The 21,861-nt window shown below is 47.2% G+C and overlaps 1 protein-coding gene across 3 annotated transcripts in view; it reads right to left on the bottom strand.

Annotated features, from left to right (window-relative positions):
* LOC116956108 (ZP domain-containing protein-like) overlaps positions 1–21,861 on the bottom strand; it is a 129,031-nt gene that overhangs the window by 48,660 nt on the left and 58,510 nt on the right. The window contains exons 1-8 of one of the 3 annotated variants that reach the window (XM_032977560.2): positions 9,936–10,033; positions 9,183–9,254; positions 7,767–7,951; positions 7,576–7,676; positions 6,896–7,198; positions 6,707–6,803; positions 6,193–6,364; positions 5,683–5,938 (exon numbers count right to left, since the gene is read on the bottom strand). The exons of 1 other annotated variant lie outside the window; for it this stretch is intronic. In XM_032977560.2, coding sequence (XP_032833451.2) covers positions 5,835–5,938; positions 6,193–6,364; positions 6,707–6,803; positions 6,896–7,198; positions 7,576–7,676; positions 7,767–7,916 — 927 coding nt within the window. In that variant the 5' untranslated portion in view covers positions 7,917–7,951; positions 9,183–9,254; positions 9,936–10,033 and the 3' untranslated portion in view covers positions 5,683–5,834. Of the gene's footprint in view, positions 1–5,682; positions 5,939–6,192; positions 6,365–6,706; positions 6,804–6,895; positions 7,199–7,575; positions 7,677–7,766; positions 7,952–9,182; positions 9,255–9,935; positions 10,034–21,861 lie in introns of those variants that run through there. One more of the 3 variants, XM_076053904.1, reaches the window with a different exon arrangement.

The following is a 21,861-nucleotide window of genomic DNA, read 5'->3' on the forward strand; positions in this document are numbered from 1 at the left end:
CAAAACTAGATGTTAACAAAATCGTCATTAATCAGAGTAGCACCCCGATTTCGGACAATCTGAAAACAGTACTGGCTAGGGGACTGAATTTTGCTGTCACCCCAAAACACATACCACTAGATGATATCATCTCTCAGGTCGATGTAGCCCTCAAAGGCGTAGGACACATCCAAGCAGACGTTGCGAGAGCTGAAATAGCCACAATTCCGCGACCACATCAATTCCATACACCCAGCCATCAGATTTACCATGGAGGTCGAAAAAGATGGCAAACTACCCTTTTTGGATGTCTTAATTAAAAGAAGACATGATGGTTCAATGAGCCACTCTGTCTACAGGAAAGCTACCCATACAGATGCTTACTTGAAACCGGATTCCCACCACCATCCATCCCAGAAGAACTCCCTCATCAAGACTCTATACCATAGAGCCCAATGCATTTCCGACCAGGAACACATTACCAGTGAACTCAAGCACGTACACCAGGCTCTCAGGGCTAATGGCTACTCCGACAACACAATCCGCAAAGCCGTCACTCCAGTCATGAAGAAGGATCCTCTTGTGGAGCCACTCAAAACCATCACCTTACCCTACATTGCAGGGGTCACTAAAAAGATCTCCAAAATCCTGAACAAACACAAGATCCAGGTCCGATTCAACACAGTACATAAAATCCGTGATTTAGTTCCATCTGTAAAAGATGCTGTTCCAGACATACAGTACCCGGGTGTTTACAAACTAAAGTGCCTCTGTGGTAGTAGCTACATTGGAGAAACCAAAAGACATATCTCGGACCGCATCCGCGAACACAAAGCAGACTTGAAACACGGTAGGACGAACTCCTCTGCCGTGGCAGATCACTGTTATAATTCAGTGGGCTCACATGACATTGACTTCTCCAAGACGGAGGTTCTTTGCAAACCAACCGGCTACCATGAGAGATTCATTCATGAGGCCATTCACATATACAAGCACAGAGACAATTTCAACCGAGAAGATGGATTCTGGCTTAGTAACCATTGGAAAGATGTTTTAAACCATTTCTGTTCTTAATTAATTGTATTTTACGATGACCTTCAGACCGCAGCTCTTTCGCCAGCATTGACTCTTAATACCTCTCACACCACGGTTAATGGTATGGTTTACAACATGGAGTATAATCGCGCCTCGCAGCTGTCCCTCTCCCCCTCCTCTGTTCCGACCATGGATGAACTCGTCCGTCTGAACGGGGTCCGTAGCTATCCGTGGTGCTAAAGTTGAGGGTAAGAATCCACCCATTTTTTCGCCATATAGCATTGTGATATATAACGACGTATTGTTGGTAGCTTAGCTGATTGGAGAATATAGAGTTTATTGATAACATTAAGGTAATTTATATCTTAGTTTTTTTTTAATTGGTTTACTATATAGTACTGTGAATAGCTCAGATGTGTAGGCCTTGACTTCAACATAGTCATTTCTGTGACCAGTCACTAGCTAATCATTCAGTTATTTCAATGCTAAATTCGCCTAGTTATTTCAATGCTAAATTCTCCTGTTTGATTTGTACTAAGTGTCTCGGTGAATGTGTATGCTCTGACTTTAACGTAGCTATTTCTGTGACCAGTTACAAGCTAATGACTCAGCTATTTCAATGCTAAATTCTATGCTAATTCCTTTGTCAAGGGGTGCCTCTGCGGATGTGTATGCTTTAACTTAGCTATTTCAATGCTAAATTCTATGCTAATTCCTTTATCAAGGGGTGCCTCTGCGGATGTGTATGCTTTAACTTTTAACATAGCTATTTCTTTGACCAGTCACAAGCTAATCACTCAGCCATTTCAATGCTAAATTATATGCTAATTCTTTTGTCAAGGCGCTTTGTTTCCTCTCACACAGCTTAAATGTCGTGATCTGAACGTGGCTCTTTCACTCCAGCGCTGTCCTACCAGACAGTCTCGTCCCTTCACCTGATGAAGGCCGCTTGTGTTGTGGCCGAAACGTCGTGAGAATATTATTGTGTTATTTTATTTTATCAATTTATTATTTTATTCTCATTCTACGTGACTTTACCGAAAGAACCAAAGAAGATGAATCATTGCAGTCACGAAAGCTTTAAATCGAAATATAGCCACTATTCCTAAGAATGCTAAGAAACCCATTAGTAACATCAGCAAAAATGAACGCTCTGAACTCGCGAATTTAAAAAACAGAAGTGATATAGTCATCCTCTCAGCCGATAAAGGCAACGCTACTGTTATTATGGATAAAGATTCATACAACAACAAAATTAGAATCTGCTCAACGATGGAAGTTACTCAAAAATAAAAAAATGACCCTACCAATAGCCTAGCGATAAAAACCAACAAGATCATCACAAGTTCGACCTCCCTAATCGACCCAACTAAACGTCCCTCCCTAAAACCTTCTGCTGCAAGACCCCCTAGATTCTATGGTCTTCCCAAGATTCATAAAGAAGGCACCCCACTACGACCCATCGTATACACGATCAACTCCCCTACCTATAGACTAGCCCGTTTTCTGTCAGATACCTTGCTGCCTTTCACTGGCAAGACCGCCTCAGCAGTACTTAACTCAGCCCAATTGGTCTCTATTGTCAAAGACGTTGTACTGTCCCCTGACGATATCCTTGTCAGCTTCGATGTGGTCTCTTTGTTCACCAAGGTCCCAGTACCTGATACCATTGAAATAATTGAAAATTTGGTCCAACATGGACTAGCCCCGACACACCTGCACTGGTTAGGCACTGCCTCAACAATACCTACTTTACTTGGAATGGCTCCTTCTACAAACAAAATGAGGGTACCCCCATGGGATCCCCCTTGTCACCAGTGATAGCCAATATTTTCATGGAGAAATTTGAATCAGACGCCATCCAGACTTCCACCCTCAGACCTTCTCTGTGGAAGAGATATGTGGATGACACTTTCGTCATTTGGCCACATGGCCTCCCAGCTCTGAACCTTTTCCTACACCACATTAATTCCAGACATCCCGCCATCAAATTCACCATGGAAGTGGAGAAAGATGGCAAGCTACCATTCTTAGATGTTCTGTTTGAGAGGAGACATGATGGCTCATTGGAGCATTCTGTCTACAGAAAACCCACCCAAACAGATTCCTGCTTGAAACCTGATTCCCACCACCACCCAGCCCAAAAGAATTCTCTCATCAAAACTTTATACCATAGGGCTCATTGCATTTCGGACCAACACCACCTGACCAGTGAATTAAAACATGTACACCTGGCCCTCAAAAGGAATGGTTACTCTGACCGTACCATCCGCCAAGCTGTTTCTCCCTCCATACAGAAACAACCACTTGATACTCCGGTCAAAACCATCACACTACCATATATAGCAGGCGTTACTAAAAAGATTTCCAAAATTCTAAACAAACACAAGATCCAGGTCCGGTTCAATACAGTACACAAAATTCGTGATCTGATCCCATCCGTGAAGGATGTCATTCCTGACTTACAGTACCCCGGGGTTTACAAATTGAGTTGTATCTGCGGTGATTGCTATATCGGTGAGACAAAGCGACATGTCTCTGACCGAATTCGCGAGCACAACTCAGATTTGAAACACGGCAAAACGAATTCTTCTGCCGTGGCTGATCACTGTTACAACGCTGTGGGTGATCACGATATAATTTTCTCCGATACCAGGGTTCTTTGCAAACCCACGGGTTTTTATCAGAGATTTGTTCACGAGGCAATTCAGATCTACAAACACAGACACAATTTCAACCGAGAAGATGGTTTCAAATTAAGCAACCATCGGAAAGATGTTCTAAATCGACCTAAACATTAAACTAATTTAAATGGTACAGTATATTTTTCTAGTGGTACTCCAAACTTTCGCAGCTCTTATAAATTCCCTTTTCACACCATCAATAGGTAAACTCCCCCTCCCCCCGTTAATCATGCTAAGTCCGCCAATTAAATGCTAATTTTTATGCTAATTCCTTTGTCAGGGCACCTTAATTCCTCTCACACAAGCTTAAAGGTTGCGGTCTGAGCTTGGCTGTGTTCACTCCAGCGCTGTTCTCGAGACAGTCTGGTCCCTTCACCTGATGAAGGCCACTTGTGTTGTGGCCGAAACGTCGTGATTTTTTTCTATTTTTTTGTTTTATACTTTAACGTGACTTTACGGAATAGAACCAAAGAGTATATAACCAGTCCATCAACAAATGTACATCAAATCTATATACAGAAATAATACCCTCACTTTGTCTTATGGCTCTTACAGTCCTTATTGCTCCTGAGATGGTTCTTACCGTAACATTTATCTTAATGTCCACCAATTTGGGGTGAGATAATTGAGTCCATACGGGTGCACAGTATTCCACTAGACAGGCCCGCCATTTGTAGTGACCGGGCACCGGCACCGCACGTTGAGCCAGACAGCCAGGCTAGCAGTTTGACGAGGGTAACTGAGCAAGTCTTATCTAGGTGAGAACACTACGTCAGGCTCCTGTACAACGTCACTCCAAGGGACACCGGCTGTTACAGGTACGACAGCCCCGGCGGAAACCAGCTTGAGTTTAAATTTTCTCAGCTATGCAAAGGCAAATACACAGAAATGTGTTGTTTTAACTTCAAATCAGAAACTGGATATACCTAAATTGCTTAGTTTTTATTCAATAGAATTTCGTAAGATAAATACCTTCATTATGAATTTGTTGTTTAACTCACTTTTCTTAAGTGGAACGTAATTTATACCTATTTAATGACAATAGCGTCTACATGCGCCGAGTGCAATAGTGGCCACAGGTCATGCCAGGGGTTTCAGTTGAGAGTCAACAGACTGGTGGATACAGGAATGATCGAGGACGGTAGTCTACAGGTGGAGCAAGCATCCAGTCAGCAAGAAGGATCATGAAGGGGTGTGGCCTCAGTTGGTCTACAAGGGAGATGCCCTGGAGACTTTCGGCCCTTGCAGTCAGGTCAAGTGAACGGGTCTTCAATGTAGTGCCATCAAGAGACACGTGGAAATCGTCATTACACCTGTATAAGTTATTTTAGGAATAGATCCACAAAATCCATACTTTTTTGGTTATCAACTGTCATTAGCGCAGACAATGGAGAGTTGGGTTCTATAAAGACTATCGTAGTTGTGCACTTTTGACATCTTATCCTACACTGATACATCACCTTTACGAGGTTACTATATGGATTAAGATGGGTAAGCAAGAAACGAGAAGGGTGGATGGGAAAGTAAAATGCGGTGGTGGCAAAGGAATAGAATACACGATGGAAATTAAATTAATAGATTGATGGGTGACCATGTGGAGGTGGGGACCGGGAACACAAGAGTGGGGAGCAAAAGGTTCAGCTATGAGAATAAGTGGGGTTTTGGAGGAAGCTCGGATGTCAGACAGCGTTTGTTATAACGCCCCCTACCTATACTCGCTTCTGTCCAGTGTTCTTTAAAATGATTGTCAGAAGAACAGTCTAGTCCAATTAACCTTTCCAGTCCTAATGTTGCGTTATATCGAGTGTTGTACCAAGATATGCTCGATCCATTAGTGGCAAAATGCTGTAAATTGCATTGGCTTTTATTTTCCAGGGAGACCGTCGTCGTGGGAAGGGGGCAGCAGCTTCATTTTAAACACGAACTGAACGTGCGAGCGGCAAGTAACGGAGCTGCTTGCATGAAGATCAACCCAAACTGGATCTTTCAAGGCAGTGTTTATTTCAGTTTTTAACCAGGAGACAAGCATGCAAGGCGACTAGGTGGAGCCGTTGTGCAACAAGCACCATTCATGCCAATATATCCATTTGAATACTTGCTTTATTCAATGGCACGAATACATGTTAAACATCTGCATCACTTCTTAGCCAGCATCCTCTTCGAAGCAAAGCCCAGGCCCAAGAGGATGATGGAAGCAACTGCTGCAATGGCCACCACACCAGGGTAGTTCAGGATCTCCGCTGTAAAGGGGGCAATAGATGAGGCAGCAGGTAAGGCGATGTCAGAAATACATTTTACAATTAAAACACTAGGATGCATTCAAAATTGGGAAATCATTGAAGAAATATGCAAGAGGAATTAATTCTAGCTTGCTGGATTTACACTTTGGATAGAGGGCCTAGAGTATTGAAATAGAGACCTGGCCTAAAGCAAGTGCAAATCATTATCATGTTGTTTTGGAAACCAGCACGACGCTACTGATAGGGCAACGCACAGCGGGATAGGGCGGCATCCTCGCTGTAGACAAAGGGTCCTCTGGTGAAGATGTAGACCGGGGTATCCACGGTTTCCAAGCTGCTCCTCCTTCTCCTGGCCAGACATCCTTGCTGGCAGCGAGAGGCAGTCAAAGAAGCCTTGCAAGCTATCATTGCAGCGTGGACGTACACCTGCAAAGCATAATGAAAATAGGGAGGTTTTTATAAAAAAAGCACTTCCAATAAGGTGATAGGAACGCCCCAGACACACCGAAGAGTCCTGCCAGGTTTGAATGTACAATCTAATTAGCAAGCAACGTTTCACCATAGGGACTGTTGGGCCAGTCGAAGTTGAAACAAGTGTTGATAAAATGAGAAAACGCATTCCCAAACCGACGTCCTAAATTAGACAAATGTTTGCAAGTTGTAAATTTTCTCCAGGACATTCTTGATGCAAGGCAAAGCGTAGCCAAGGCTAGATCCTACCACTCGAAGTTCACGATCGCGTTTAGCATGGTGGGACGTCGAGCTCACGTATTTGGTATCTTGAGCAGTGAAGGCGAAGGCTGGGAAGGTGAAGCGGCGGGCAGTGGCGGTGATGGTGACGTTCACGGTGCTGTCACGCAGACAGCTAGAGAGAGAAGGGCCACAGATTAAAACAGGTGGTAGGCTCGAGTACATTTAAGCCAGAGTGAAACACTAGAGAAGAGACAAGCTACGCACCCCTCTTTCACGAGATAGTATTTCCGCGGATCAAGGGGGTCACTGGTGGGAGTTGCGTACAGGTCGACAGTGAACAGGGTAAGGCCGAGGCCGGTCTTGAGGGACATCTGGAGATAGAGGATTTGGCGCAGCTGCACCACTAGGGGGTAGTCGGTGGGCAGGTATGGCGCCAGGAACGTAAAGCTTTTGTAGAAATCCATCTTCAGTTCCAGTTCAGCATACACGGTTTGGTTGAGCACAACCTTTGTGCTGTTGGGCTGGAGTGCCGAAGACGACAAGAGCTTCGTCCTTGGAATCTTGCAGCTATTATAAAAATGAAGGGGATAATAAATGGAAGAGCATCAGTGTCTAGGTCTGAACAAATGAAATCCTATAATTACAATAGTAGAGTTCAATTCAAACTGTGGCGCAACAAGTACTTGTTCACGTGACCAAATGGATTACGTGAATAAGTACCAACAATCATGTTTTTCAGTTGGGCAGCAAGTTTTAAAACGAATGACAAATTTAGCTTTTGGACAAGATCTTTCATTTGAAGGCATGCCAATCAGGTCAATATCCAGGAAATTAACATAAAGGTAACCACGACAGGCTTGGTCACGCCATTACGTGGAATGGCAAGAACGCAGTTTAGAAGACGGCGAGAACGTACGCGTCAAGCATGGCTTTTGGTTACATACATTGCATTGACCATGATGTACACGAAGTCGTAGGTGATGATGCCAAACGTGGTGCTGGGCAGAGAAATCGTTTGAGAGAAGACGAGGTCTGTGCTCGTTTCCTGTAGTGGGGAAGACACATGGCACATTAGATTTGTTTTAAAAAAGCAGGCTCAAGATAAAGCACTTGGGAAAAGTTTGATATTAGAGACCTCAAAGAAGGTGCCGCATTCTCCGAGCGAGATGTTGAACGTAATGTACGGTCCAGTTTCCGACAGTTTGCATGCAGGAGTTGCAGAGTTCATGACGAGATCAGAAGCGCCGTAGCCCAGCAGGACGCTTTTCGCGATCTTGGCAGACATCCTCTCATTGACGCACTGCACCTCGTAGGTGACACCTGTACACCAGTCCATTAGGAGACCCAGGACATCATCTTCACAAAAGTTCGCAGCACATGGATATGAAGTGGGTCTAATAGATCGCAAAATACTCATTAGGAAGAACAAAGCAGAGCATTTTAACACGTTTCTGAAATGAGACTCAAACAATCGCGCAGGCCAAAATAATTAGAGCCAATGCCAGTGCATTGAATATTGGTTATTTTTTCCAACTGGTTGGTGCTGCGGTTTCAAAGACTAGTCCATTCCTGAGCTGGTGCACGACATTAAGCAGAGCAGGTTCCGTACACGAAATACTGCACCCGATAAACATAACATAGGTTCATCCACCTACAGCTATATCTATGGTTTTATATATATATTATTTTATTGTTTCCCTTCAACGTGACTTTACTGAAAGAGGTAAGAATATAGCTATATCTACATTAGAGCAGCACATTCTTTCATGACCGCGCTCTGAAGTAGTTAGGGAGGGGCTGGTAGGAGCGTTGGTTGCTCGGTCAGCGGCCAGGGTCAACGGCGGCGTGGTGCATTCCGCAAATATGCCCGACTGAAAGAAGACAAGCAGGCGTGAGTAGGTTACACGTTGACTTTTATAAGGGCACCACGGGGTGACTATCCCCTCCCCACCCAGCCTCTACCCCTCTACATCTAGTCCCTCCCCTCCCATTTTTTTATATTCGAATGTCCGGATAAACGTGGACAGACATCCACAAGATTTAATCCCGGTTGCGCTTCCAGTCCACTACGCTTCGTACCAGTACCACCAGTACAAATGGGCGCTAAGTGGCGAAGTTTATATATCCAGACTCACGTGGACAGACATCCACAATTAATCCCCTGCCTCCTGTGAATTAATCCCAGTTGTGCTTCCAGTCCATACAAGGGCACCACGGGGTGACCAGCCCCTCCCCACCCAGCCCCATCCCTCCCAGCCCCACCCCACGTGGACAGACATCCACAATCAACCTCCTGCCTCCTGTGAAATAATCCCGGTTGGTCTTCCAGTCCACTACATTTCCTACCAGTAATATTACCAATATACACACCTGGTCGTCACCTGCACCTCCAAGCACATAATTTCGTCACCACCTTTGGAAAACTTCAGCAGTTGCATAATTGAACACAATAAACGCCGCAACAAACCCTATGGCGCAGATATAGTCCAAGGCATCGGAAGTGTGATGACCCTAGTGGCAGTCATGTTAACTTGTAAAGCATTGCTTATACCTGCTGGGACCGTAGATGGGGGCAATTCCTAATCATCGATCGCCCTCATGCCACGATTGGCAGCTCGATGTCCTTGAGAAAATCGACAGAACAAAGGTGGAGTTAATGTTGCATCAAAATACGAGTGCAACATCCCGTATACTCGTACAACAGCGTATCTTCCATTTAGTCATGAAGCTTGTTTGACCATGGTTAGGCACACTATGTCAAGAGCAAACCTTTCCCATTTTGCTAACCAAGAAACGTAACTGAAAGTTATAGAATTGAAATAAAAAAACACATGTCAGTTCACTCTAAAGTCAGATGGAAGTTCAAAGGAATACAGATGCAATGAGAGTTGCTTACCCCTACCTTACAGCGCACCAAGCTCGTAATTACTCAGCTTAACATACAATCGGTATTGGTCAAACATTCTAATGCTAGAAAGGTCCACCAAAACCCTGCCGATGGCAGGGGGATACGTCGGAAAACTCACAAATGATTAAATTTGCGATGAGCGACGTTTAATTTTACTCAAATGGAATCACACATGAAATCCATCCTAGTGTGAAGCTTGCCAGTCAATGCGCAAAAGGAGACGCGATTCCCAATGATGCTTTCGTGACTACACAAAATACGTAATGACCAGATAAAAACAAAAACAATTCAATCCTGCACTGCTTAACGAGTTTCCCCATGGAGTTCTGTCGAACCCTCAACGATTTTTTTTCCCAAGTGAGGGACTATGCAATGAGCACAGTGCGAAATCCTCACCCACGAACCCAGAATCCGCAGACAAAACACCCACAGCACAGAGCACCACCACCCAACGAAGAAAAACCGCCATCTTAATGCTCACGCGAGATAACCTGAGTGGGTGTCTTGTTCGGCCATTTATAGTCGCTAAGCGTTCCCTCTGATTGGTGGCAGTGGCACGCTGTTCAATTAACTTTCGAGCCACTTATTGATGACTTTGTGTTTCGATTGCAATGCACTTACATGAGTCTGGTATGCACGCATTTCCCGTCAATGAAGAAGCGTACAATACCTTGTATTTAGGTGAATGAGAACAGCCTGCAAGGTCATAGTAATTAGGTTATTTGATTACATTACAATAATATGAGCTGTGGAATCACTTTTATTACTTTTATTGAATGTGTTGAAATTGTATGCGTGACTGATTATACTCCATCAAATAGATAATTAAACGTATTTATATGTGTCCGCATCTTGCAAGCTCGGCAGGGTTGAACTTGGTTTGTGTTTGGATGATTGAGCGTCAGTGCATTAGGCCACAGATTGTAGAGCAGCTGGGATATAGCAGAACAGCAATCTTCTTCTTTCGTGTGGCTGATGTACATGCAGAGCAACAACTACAATTTCACCTGAACCTAACAGTTGTCTGGCGCATCTTGCTCCCACATATTTACAGTCTTTTTCGATTCACGTGTGTGTTTGGCAGAGATGAAAATAAACTTGACTTACATCTGTACCTAACTTTTTCTGGTACCTCTTGCTCTCATTATATTGAGTGGACGTCAGCCCACATTGCCACACAGCCACTCTGCAGCCTCCTCCTCCTCCAGCACGTGTGGGGCAACCACTCTGCACTGACGCACTTCACAGCCAAAAATAATGTGCGCAATGGTGTCCTGCTCCCTGCATTCACACGGTGACGTGTCACGTAGGCCCCATCGAATTTCGGAAGCGGCACAAACTCCCTGGTCACACCGCAAGCGGTTTAACTCCACCCATTGGTGCCTTAAGAGGTCGAAACTAGGCATCTGGACGGATGGACCACTTGAGGTTTTGTTCGGCACTTTCACGGCTCTCCATTCGTCACTCCAGACAGTGTGGGTATCGCACATACTCCACTCTTCGGACTGTGGTATTGCCGATACTGGGTGTCGGGACTTCATGCACACGGTTGGTCGCTGGAAAATGTCGACGTGAAGGGGTAAAGCTAGTGCCACGTTTAGTTTGTCTAGCACAGGGGTGTCCAAACTTTTTTTCCCGAGGGCCACATACAGAAAAATATACGAAGGACTGGGCCACTCACTGGATGTGAGGTATACTGCCCACTTCTCATGCACTAATATTGGCAAAATCAATCAAATGCAGGTAAAATACGTTTGATAATTGAACATGTTTGAAGAAAAAAGCCTCCATCATAGTTCTCCATTAGTAGATTTTCATTGCATTTTTTCCAAAAGTTGGCAGGTCATTCTCTCAGTGACAGCCTCAGTTTGGTTCTTATGGTGCTGATTCCCCTTCATTGTCCTGTATGAAGGGAGAGACACGAAGATAAATAGTGGATGTGAATATTTCAAGTTTGTTACACAAATAAATTATTGGGCTTGTTAACACATCAACTAACGTTTGTTAAAAAATTGACTGAATTTATTTTGTAATTGGGCTTATTAACAAATGAAAACTGCGTATATTTTTTACTTACCTGTAATGGGAAGAATGTTGCGCTCAATGGGAGCAGTGATGCTGCGCTTTGTTCTGAAGGATAGCTGGCAGGTCAGGAGTAAGTTTGGTGGTTGAGATGCGAAGGACGTCACGCAGATGGCTGTCGGTCGTTCTGGTTCTCAGTCTGCTTTCATTCAGCGTTAACAGAGAGAATGTCTGCTAACAGATGTATATTGAGCCGAACAAACTCATCATTCGTTTTGTGTGTCGTCTCATCAGAGGAAACTTGGCCTTTTCCCAGCTCTGGTAGAAGTCAGGTAGGGAGAGAAGCTAATTAGTTTAACACGTAGGCTTTCGCGACCAATATTATTCATAATAAAGGTTATTGGGTTAGATCGTGTTTTTTATAAATGTGTCGTAACCCTCCACCACCCGACACGGCCAATCAGCAAAAAAGTGTCACGTTGACAAGAGACAATTAGTTCACTACTTTAGCCCACCGGTGTGTTGAAGAGTGAATCCACAACATTTACAGTTTGAATACAACGTTTCGCTGGTAATTACATCCAGCATCATCGGGCAATTCGCCAGAATGGGAAAGCCCTCATTTGCTCCCGGTCTTAAATAGAGCAGCAGAGTGACGTCATCATTTAACTCATTCAGGTGCAGTAATTATATAATCAATTGGTAATCAGTCAATGGTTATAATTAGTAATGAGTTGTAGATTAGTAATTAGTTGTAATATGTGTTATTGTGATTATATGTTACGTTAGTAATCTGTTAATTAGTATGTGTTTCCCTTATAAGGAATCGTAATACGTATTATTTAATAACACTCTTCCAAGCCGCACTAAGCCTAAAGCTATCAGAGCGATTAAAGTTCGTGATTTGACATTCAAATCACGAACTTTAATCGCATAGATGACTAGACACGAGGTTGCCAAAATAATTGAGAATAGCAAAGTTCCAAAAGTAAATATTAGCTCTAACGAAGCAAAAGCCTTCAGAGAGCTCCGTGTAAATAAAGATATCTAAATCCTGGCAGCTGATAAAGGCCGCACTACTGTAGTGATGTCACGAGCCGATCATGATAATACAATTATACATTTAGTAGAGGAAAGCACCTACATTAAAATTAAACGAGATCCAACTAATACTTTAGAATGTAAGACTACTGCAATAATTGCAAATTCATTAATACCTAAGAATGAGCAACACCAAATTAAGCCAAGGGCCTCAAAACCACCTAGACTGTATGGGCTACCAAAGATTCATAAAATCGGCATCCCATTACGACCCATAGTCAATACAATTGGCTCTGCCACTTATAAATTAGCAAAATATATAACTAAACAAATACAGCCCTACATCGGTAGGACATCTTCATGCATAAGAAATTCAGAACATCTTGTGAATGTGATTAAAGATTTTGATTTAAAGCTTTCGTGACTGCAGGGATTCATATTCTTGGTTCTTTCGGTAAAGTCACGTTGAAGGGAAACAATACATTTTATTGTTTTTTATATTTTATTATTTTATTGTTTCCCTTCAACGTGACTTTTCCGAAAGAACCAAGAATATGTGATTAAAGATATTAAACTTAATCCTAATGATATTCTGGTAAGTTTTGATGTGATTTCTCTATTCACTAAGGTTCCAGTGAACGAATCGCTTAAATTACTTGATAAACTAGTAAAGAATACAAGTTTACCAAAAGATATTCCAAAACTTGCTGACCGTTGTTTAAATAACACTTACTTCTTATGGAAAGGGGATTTCTTGAAACAAAAGGAAGGAGCATCAATGGGCTCTCCTTTATCTCCTGTTATAGCAAATCTGTACATGGAAAACTTTGAAATAAGAGCACTTGCCTCGAGCACATTAAAACTATATTTTTGGTTTAGATATGTGGAGGACACTTTGGTTGTCTGGCCACATGGTAAAGATACACTTAATGATTTTCTAAACAATCTCAATGCACAAAACCCGACCATCCAGTTCACCATGGAAATGGAGGTAATAACACACTCCCGTTACTAGATATTTTGCTTGGACATGGCCTTAACGGTAAAATAACACAGCGTTTACAGAAAGCAAACGCACACTGATGCCTATCTGAATGCATATTCGCATCATCAACCAGCTCAGAAATCCTCTCTTATCAAGACGCTCATACATCGGGCTAAAACAGTGTCAGATGGTGAAAGTCTAGTCTCTAGTGAGAGAGATCAAACACGTTAAAGAAGCATTACGACAGAATGGCTACAATAATACTCAAATTAACAGAGCACTGAATGCCAAATCACAATCGCAAAGCAACACTGATTAAAGTGATCATATTGTTAAAACAATTAAAATTCCATATATCTCAGGAGTAACTGACAAATTAGCCCCATATTTTGCAAAAGCAAAACATTACAGTTAGATTTGGTAAAGTACACAACATTCAAAAACTAGTATCTTGCACTAAAGACGAATTACCTAAATAATCAACAGAAGGTGTATATCGGATTAATTGTTTATGTTTATTGGACAGACGGGACGTAACATCAGCATAAGACTAAAAGAACACCAAAGAAATAAATGATCTCAAACACAACTGTCGGCAGTGGCAGAATATGCTTGTCAACAAGGACACTCAATTGATTTTGATAACGTTGAAGTGTTGTGTAAAACTAATTATTACTGGCAAAGACTAATTAGAGAATCCATTGAAATTGAGAGAAATAGAAATAACTTTAATCGCTCTGATAGCTATAGGCTTAGTGCGGCTTGGAAGCATATTATTAAATAATACATGTTACAATTCCTCACAAGGGAAACACATACTAATTAACAGATTACTAACGTAGCATATAATGACAATAACACACATTACAACTAATTACTAATCTTCAACTCATTATTAATCATAGCCATTGACTGATTACCAATCGATTATATAATTACTGCACCTGAATGAGTTAAATGATGACGTCACCCTGCTGCTCCATTTAAGACTAGGAGCAAGTGAGGGCTTTACCATTCTGGCGAATTGCTTGATGATGCTGGATGTATTTACCAGCGAAACGCGTTCCTGTTCCTGTTCTTCCTGACGCACTACCGCAGCGCTCCTCGGTGTCTCGTGGGTTCTCCAGCCACCCCGGGGTGTGCGAGGGCCCCAGGCCGGGTGGTCTGGTGTGGCCTTGCTGCCGGAGGGTGGGGGAGCCACAGGCGCCGCGGGAGGAGTGACCCCGCTGCAGCGGCCACGTGGAGATGGCGGGGATGGAGACGGAGTCGCGGCGCACGTCGCGTACCAAGGAAGACGCCCGGGGTGCTGCGAGCGACCGGAGGAGCGGCGCGAGCCCGTCTGGTGCGGGGGTGATGTTGGGTGAGGCGCAACGAGGGAAGAGAGTGGAGGGGGTGGATGGGCTGGAGAGTGCGGGGAGGGAGGAGCGGGGAGGAGAACGAGGGGGAGCGCCGGGAGGATGGAGTTGGAGTGCCCCGGACCAGAATGGGGAGGAAGGGGCAGGAGAGGCGCCTGCAGCCCAGGGGCTGGGGGAGGGGCAGTGGAGGGAGAAGACCGCGGGCGCTGGCCTGGTGGGTGCGGGGAGGCCCAGCGGAGGAGCGGGGAGGTGGCGCATCGGAGCTGGGGCAGGCCTGACCCCGATGCAGGCCAGGAGGCACAACTGCGTGCGAGTTGAATTCAAGGAAGATGTAGAAGAGGGGGTGACCCTGGACAGGACGACCTTCGTGAGGTCGGTGGTGCTTGGGATGCTGCGGGTGGAGGTGGAGAACCTCTATTGCTTGATTGCTCTGCCGGGGGGGAGGGCGTTTGATGTGAGCTTCAACTCCAACATTCTGCTGCAAAATTTCCTTGCCCATTTCGAGGAGAAGGCAGGGGAGAAGCCGCTAACCTCAATGAGGACGCGGTTACTGTCGGCCCTGGAGACAAAGGTTGTGACCGTGTTCCTTTACAATGAAGCATTGTATGATCAGGACGTGGAGGTGTGGCTGAGGCAGCATTGTGGGGTGCTGTCGGGTTGCAAGATGGTGCTGGATGCGGCGGGGATATGGACGGGGGCCAGACAATGGAGGGTGCGTCTGAAGACGGAGGGGGGGGGGGCACTGAGGCACGTCCCGAGCGCATTGAACATTGGGGGGAACAGGGGCTATGTTGTCTATGCGGGACAGCCCAAACTGTGTAGGAGGTGTGGGGGAGGGGGGCACCTGGCGGCAGCGTGCGTGGCACGCGTTTGTTACAGGTGCAGGGCGCTGGACCACACGACGGTGGAGGAATGTGGGGAGCCGGCCCTTTGCAACCTGTGCGGCAGCAGAGGGCATCTGTATTGGACCTGCCCAGAGTCCTATGCTAACAGGGTGCGGGCATGTCGGAGTGGACAGGTAGAGGAGGCAGCGGAGGAGGTGGCCAGACGGGAAGCGGGCCAGATGCATGGAGGGTAAGGGAAAGGAGAGTTGGAGGAACCACGACCCCCTGGGGAGGGTGAGGGGGGGGGGGGATCTGTGGGGGAGGGAGCACCACCACCATTGGAGGGGGGGAGGAGGGGAGGGGAGATGAAGAAGAGGGCTCGGAAACCCCAGTGGGGGACTGGGCGGAGGTGATGGGCGAGGAGGAGGGCAAGGAGGGGCAGCGGGTGGAGGAAGAAGCGGATGACGCATGGGAGGAATCGGGGAGGGAGAAAACGGAAGCTGGATAGAGTTCTGAAAGAAGCTAGTCCCCAGCAAGATGCCAGCCTTTCAGGATCCTCGCCGGATTCGGGGGAATCTGGGTGGAGGTGGGCGGAAGGGGGGGGGACGTTTGAACCGGGGGAAGCCCCGGAGGTTGAAGGGGAGAAAAAAGGTGAAGGAGAAGACGGACAAAGGCAGACGGGGGGAGCGCGCACCGGAGTCCGACACGGAATAATCACGCCTCGGCATAGACATATCTGTAGCATCTGTTAATGTGAGAGGAATGAAGGGGAAGGGAAGGAGAGGGGCAATTATGCAGTGGCTGCAGATCACCAGACGTGACGTAATTTTCTTCCAAGAATGTCACCTACCCTATACCCTAGGGTCGGAGGCTCTGCTGGACGAATGGAAGGGACACTACATTTGGTCTGGCAGCAACGGGAACAGATGTACAGGCGTGGTTACCCTCCTAGGAAGAAGGGGAATGAGAGTGGAAGGGACCCAGGAAATAATACCGGGTCGGCTCCTCTGTGTAGATGCATCTTACCAGGGTGTGGAGCTACGGCTGATAAATGTGTATGCCCCGGTACGATGTATGGACAGGACGGAGGTGTGAGAGAGCCTGGCGGGCCTACTGGCCACCAGGAGGCAGGTCATTGTGGGGGGCGATTTTAACTGCCCGTTGTGTCTGGCAGATCTGGTGTCGGTAAAGGGGAGGAGGAAGTTAGATTCCTCTTCCAGGAAACTGAGGGAGTTGATGGAGGACTTTGGGATGGTGGATACGTTCAGGAGGGTGCATGGCACGCGGCCAGGGTTCACGTGGGCGGATAAGAGTGGGGGCACACAGTCACGTATCGACTTTATTTTCGTCTCGGACAAGGTGAATGTGGGAAGTGCGGTGGTGGAACCTTTTCCCGTCTCGGATCACAGAATGGTGGTGGCAGGGCTTGTGATCCCAGGTGGGGTGAAGAGGGGGAACGGTGTGTAGAAGATGAATGTGGGCTTGCTGGTGGATCTGGAGGTGGCGGAGGATTTCACGCGAGCGTATACCAGCTGGAGGACGCTGCAGGTGTGCTTCCCCACGTGGGTGGAGTGGTGGGGGCAGATAAATGGTAGGATAAGAACGTTATTTCAGCGTTATAGTAGGAGGAAGGGGGTGGGTAGGGAATTGAGACAGTGGAACGCTAGGTTAGAAAGGCTGTATAGACTGCTAGAGCTAGGGTTCCCGGTGGGAGAAAGGATAAAGGAGTTGAAAGCGAGGGTAGCCTCAGTCCTGGAAAAGAAGACTAGGCAATTAGTGTATAGGGCGACGGTCAGGGCAACAGAGGATAGGGAACAGTGTACAAGATTTTTCTTTAAGGCGGGTAGGGAGGGAGACAATGAAATGAGGGAGCTAGTTAGTCCTACTAGGGGTAGACAGGTGACGACGGAAAGGATGATTAGTGTAGCGGAAGACTTTTATGGGGATTTGTATAAGAGGAAAGGGAAAGATGGGTGGCAGCGGGAGGAGCTGCTGGGGGCATTGGGGAAGAGGGTTGAGAACCCAGAGGCGCTAGAGGAGAGAATTCGACCGGAAGAAGTGGAAGGGGCGGTGAAGGGGCTGAACAAGAACAGGACCCCAGGCCTGGACGGGATCCCAGCGGACTTCTATATAAAATTCTGGCAACTCCTGAAAGAGGATATTATGCAAATTTGTAGGGAAACTCTGGAGGAGGGGCGGGTGCCGGACGACATGCGGGAGGGCCTGGTCACATTGATTTATAAAGCGAAGGGAGACCGTAGGGACCTGGGAAGTTGGAGGCCAATAACCCTCCTGAATGCGGACTACAAGATCTTGGCAAGGGTAGTCGCGGGGCGACTGGGGAAGGTGGTGGGTGAGGTGGTGGGGCCAGACCAGACGTGTGCAGTCCCGGGGAGGAGGATCGCGGACACTTTGGTGGTTTTGAGGGAGGCGATTGAAGGCGAGAGAGAGAGGGGGTGCCCATTGGGGATCCTAAGTCTGGACCTGGACAAGGCCTTCGACCGCCTCTCTCATGAATTCATGCTGGCGGTGATGGAGAGGATGGGAGTGTGTGGGCCCCTGGTGGAGTGGGTGGAGCGACTTTATGGGGGGCTCAGAGCCAGGCTCCTGATAAATGGGGAACGCTCCGGGATCATTCCAGTGGGTTCCGGGGTGCGGCAGGGATGCCCAATGTCCCCAGTACTATTTGTCATGTGCATGGAGCCTCTGGGGCAGATGATAAGGAATGACCAGAGGATTAGGTGGGTGGTAATACCGGGGAGCAAGGAGCAAGGAAAGGTGACCCTGTACATGGACGATGTGGCCGTGCTATGCAGGGACGTAGCATCGGTATGGAGGGCAATTGAGGGGATGGGGAGGTTCTGCGCGGCCTCCGGATTGAAGGTTAGTGTGGGGAAAAGTGACCTGATGGTTTATGGAGACTCGAGGCTTTTCGAGGGTCGGCCGCTGGAATTGAGTCTACAAACAAAAGGGATAAAGGTACTGGGGGTGTTCTTCTGTGGGGATAGGATGGGGGAAAATAACTGGGAGAAGGGGGTGAGTAAGGCAAAGGGCTGTCTGGGTAAGTGTGCTGGGTGGCAGCTCACGATGGCCGGTAGGATTATGGTGGTAAAGACAGAAATATTACCATCCCTAAACTACTTGGCGCAGGTTTTCCCGCCAGGTGGGAGGGAGGCTAAGGCCTTGACCTCGGCGATTTTCAGGATTATCTGGGGGGGAGGGATGGAGAGGGTGAGGAGGGCTGCGGTGTGTCTGCAGGTCGGGAATGGGGGGAGGGGTGCCCCAAATGTGGGGTATACCCTGCAATCGACTTTTGTCTGCAACGCGCTGCGGCTGTTTTTCTCTGCGGAGCCGCGGGGCAAGGCAGCGTGCTATATGAGGTATCGTCTGACGTGGCGGTTGCGGGGGCTTGGGATGACTGAGATAGCAAGGAGCTCTCCTTTGGACTGGCCGGTGGGCTGGGTCAGCCACGTGGTGGGGAGCTACGTCGGGCAGCACGGCCTGAACCGGTGGGGGGGCCATTGGGCTCCCAGGGAGGTGCGAGCTGCGGCGGAGAAGGAGGAGGCCTGTGACGAGGTGGCCGGTGCGAGGAGGGAGATGCACGGGAAGATTTGGAGGAATGTGTTGTCGGCAGCGCTCACGAAGGAGCAGAGGGACCTGTCATGGCTGGCTGTCCGGGACAAGTTGGAGATGCGGGGTTTCTTGTACAGCCGCCAAATGGCGCATACCCCCAAGTGTCCGAGGGGCTGCAACGCGGACGAAACTGCATCGCACGTGATTGTGGCGTGCCCTTTTGCCCAGGAGGTCTGGAGGAGGAGTAAGCCGTTGCTGGCCCGCTTCGCGCTGTCGAGGGTGACGGCACGGGACGTCATGTGGGGAGAGCTGCGGGGGGTGTGGAGGGAGGACAGGGACCAGGTGTGGGCTGTGATAGGAGCGACGAAGGAGGCGCTGTGGAAAGCGCGAAAGAAGGAGCTGGAGGGGTCCCTGATGTCCCCGTTGGAGACATGTTATGTTGCGAGGAGATTGTTGGAAAGGGTGGTGGAGGTGGACCGGGTGAAAATGGGGCGCGATGCCGCAAGGGAACGATGGAAGTGGCCGCTACCCAAGGTGGGCTAGGGCGACCGGGGGGGGGGGGGGGGGCCTCGCCGGCGTCCGGGAGTGAAGTTGTGCGTGACTGGAAGGGGAGGCTGCCCCTCCAGTGCTGTGGCAGGGGGTGACTCCGGTCCAGAGGATGGGTCGGTGGCCGAGCGGGGCCTTTATGGCGCGAGCGAGCGGGCGGCCCCTCGGTCTTTGCTTTGTTTTGTTTTTGTTGTCTCCGCTGAGATACTGAATAAAATTTTAAAAACCGTAATTACCAGCGAAACGTCGAATTCAAACTGTAAATGTTGTGGATTCACTCTTCAACACACCGGTCGGCTAAAGTAGTGAACTAATTGTCTTTTGTCAACGTGACACTTTTTGCTGATTGGCCGTGTCGGGTGGTGGAGGGTTACGACACATTTATAAATAACGCGATCTAACCCAAAAACCTTTATTATGAATAATATTGGTCGCGAAAGCCTACGTGTTAAACTAATTAGCTTCCCTCCCTACCTGACTTCTACCGGAGCTGGGAAAAGGCCAAGTTTCCTCTGATGAGACGCCACACAAAACGAATGATGAGTTTGTTCGGCTCAACATACATCTGTTAGCAGACATTCTCTCTGTTAATGCTGAATGAAAGCAGACTGAGAACCAGAACGACCGACAGCCATCTCCGTGACGTCCTTCGCATCTCAACCACCAAACTTACTCCTGACCTGCCAGCTATCCTTCAGAACAAAGCGCAGCATCACTGCTCCCACTGAGCGCAACATTCTTCCCATTACAGGTAACTAAAAAATATACGCAGTTTTCATTTGTAATAAGCCCAATTACCAAATAAATTCAGTCAATTTTTTAACAAACGTTAGTTGATGTGTTAACAAGCCCAATAATTTATTTGCGTAACAAACTTGAAATATTCACATCCCCTATTTCTCTTCTTGTCTCTCCCTTCATACAGGACAATGAAGGGGAATCAGCACCATAAGAACCAATCTGAGGCTGTCACTGAGAGAATGACCTGCCAACTTTTGGAAAAAAATACAATGCAAATCTACTAAAGGAGAACTATGATGGAGGCTTTTTTTTCAAACATGTTCAATTATCAAACGTATTTTACCTGCATTTGATTGATTTTGCCAGTATTAGTGCATGAGAAGTGGGCAGTATACCTCACATCTAGTGAGTGGCCCAGTCCTTCGTATATTTTTCTGTATGTGGCCCTCGGGAAAAAAAGTTTGGACACCCCTGTGTTAGACAAACTACACGTGGCACTAGCTTTACCCCTTCACGTCGACATTTTCCAGCGACAAACCGTGTGCATGAAGTCCCGACACCCAGTATCGGCAATACCACAGTCCAAAGAGTGGAGTATGTGCGATACCCACACTGTCTGGAGTGACGAATGGAGAGCCGTGAAAGTGCCGAACAAAAACCTCAAGTGGTCCATCCGTCCAGATGCCTGGTTTCGACCTCTCAAGGCACCAATGGGTGGAGTTAAACCGCTTTTGGTGTGACCAGGGAGTATGTGTCGCTTCCGAAATTCAATGGGGCCTACGTGACAGGTCACCGTGTGAATGCGGGGAGCAGGACACCATGGCGTACATTATTTTCGGCTGTGAAGTGCGTCAGTGCAGAGTGGTTGCCCCACACGTGCTGGAGGAGGAGGAGGCTGCAGAGAGGCTGTGTGGCAATGTGGGCTGACGTCCACTCAATGTAATGAGAGCAAGAGACAGCAGAAAAAGTTAGGTGCAGATGTAAGTCAAGTTTATTTTCATCTCTGCCAAACACACACGTGAATCGAAAAAGACTGTAAATATGTGGGAGCAAGATGCGCCAGACAACTGTTAGGTTCAGGTGAAATTGTAGTTGTTGCTCTGCATGTACATCAGCCACACGAAAGAAGAAGATTGCTGTTCTGCTAAATCCCAGCTGCTCTGCAATCTGTGGCCTGATGCACTGACGGTCAATCATCCAAACACAAACCAAGTTCAACCCTGCCGAGCTTGCAA

The sequence above is a fragment of the Petromyzon marinus genome, chromosome 63, assembly GCF_048934315.1.
Source record: "Petromyzon marinus isolate PM22_M1 ecotype Great Lakes invasive population chromosome 63, UKy_Petmar_22M1.pri1.0, whole genome shotgun sequence".
Lineage (NCBI taxonomy): Eukaryota > Metazoa > Chordata > Hyperoartia > Petromyzontiformes > Petromyzontidae > Petromyzon > Petromyzon marinus.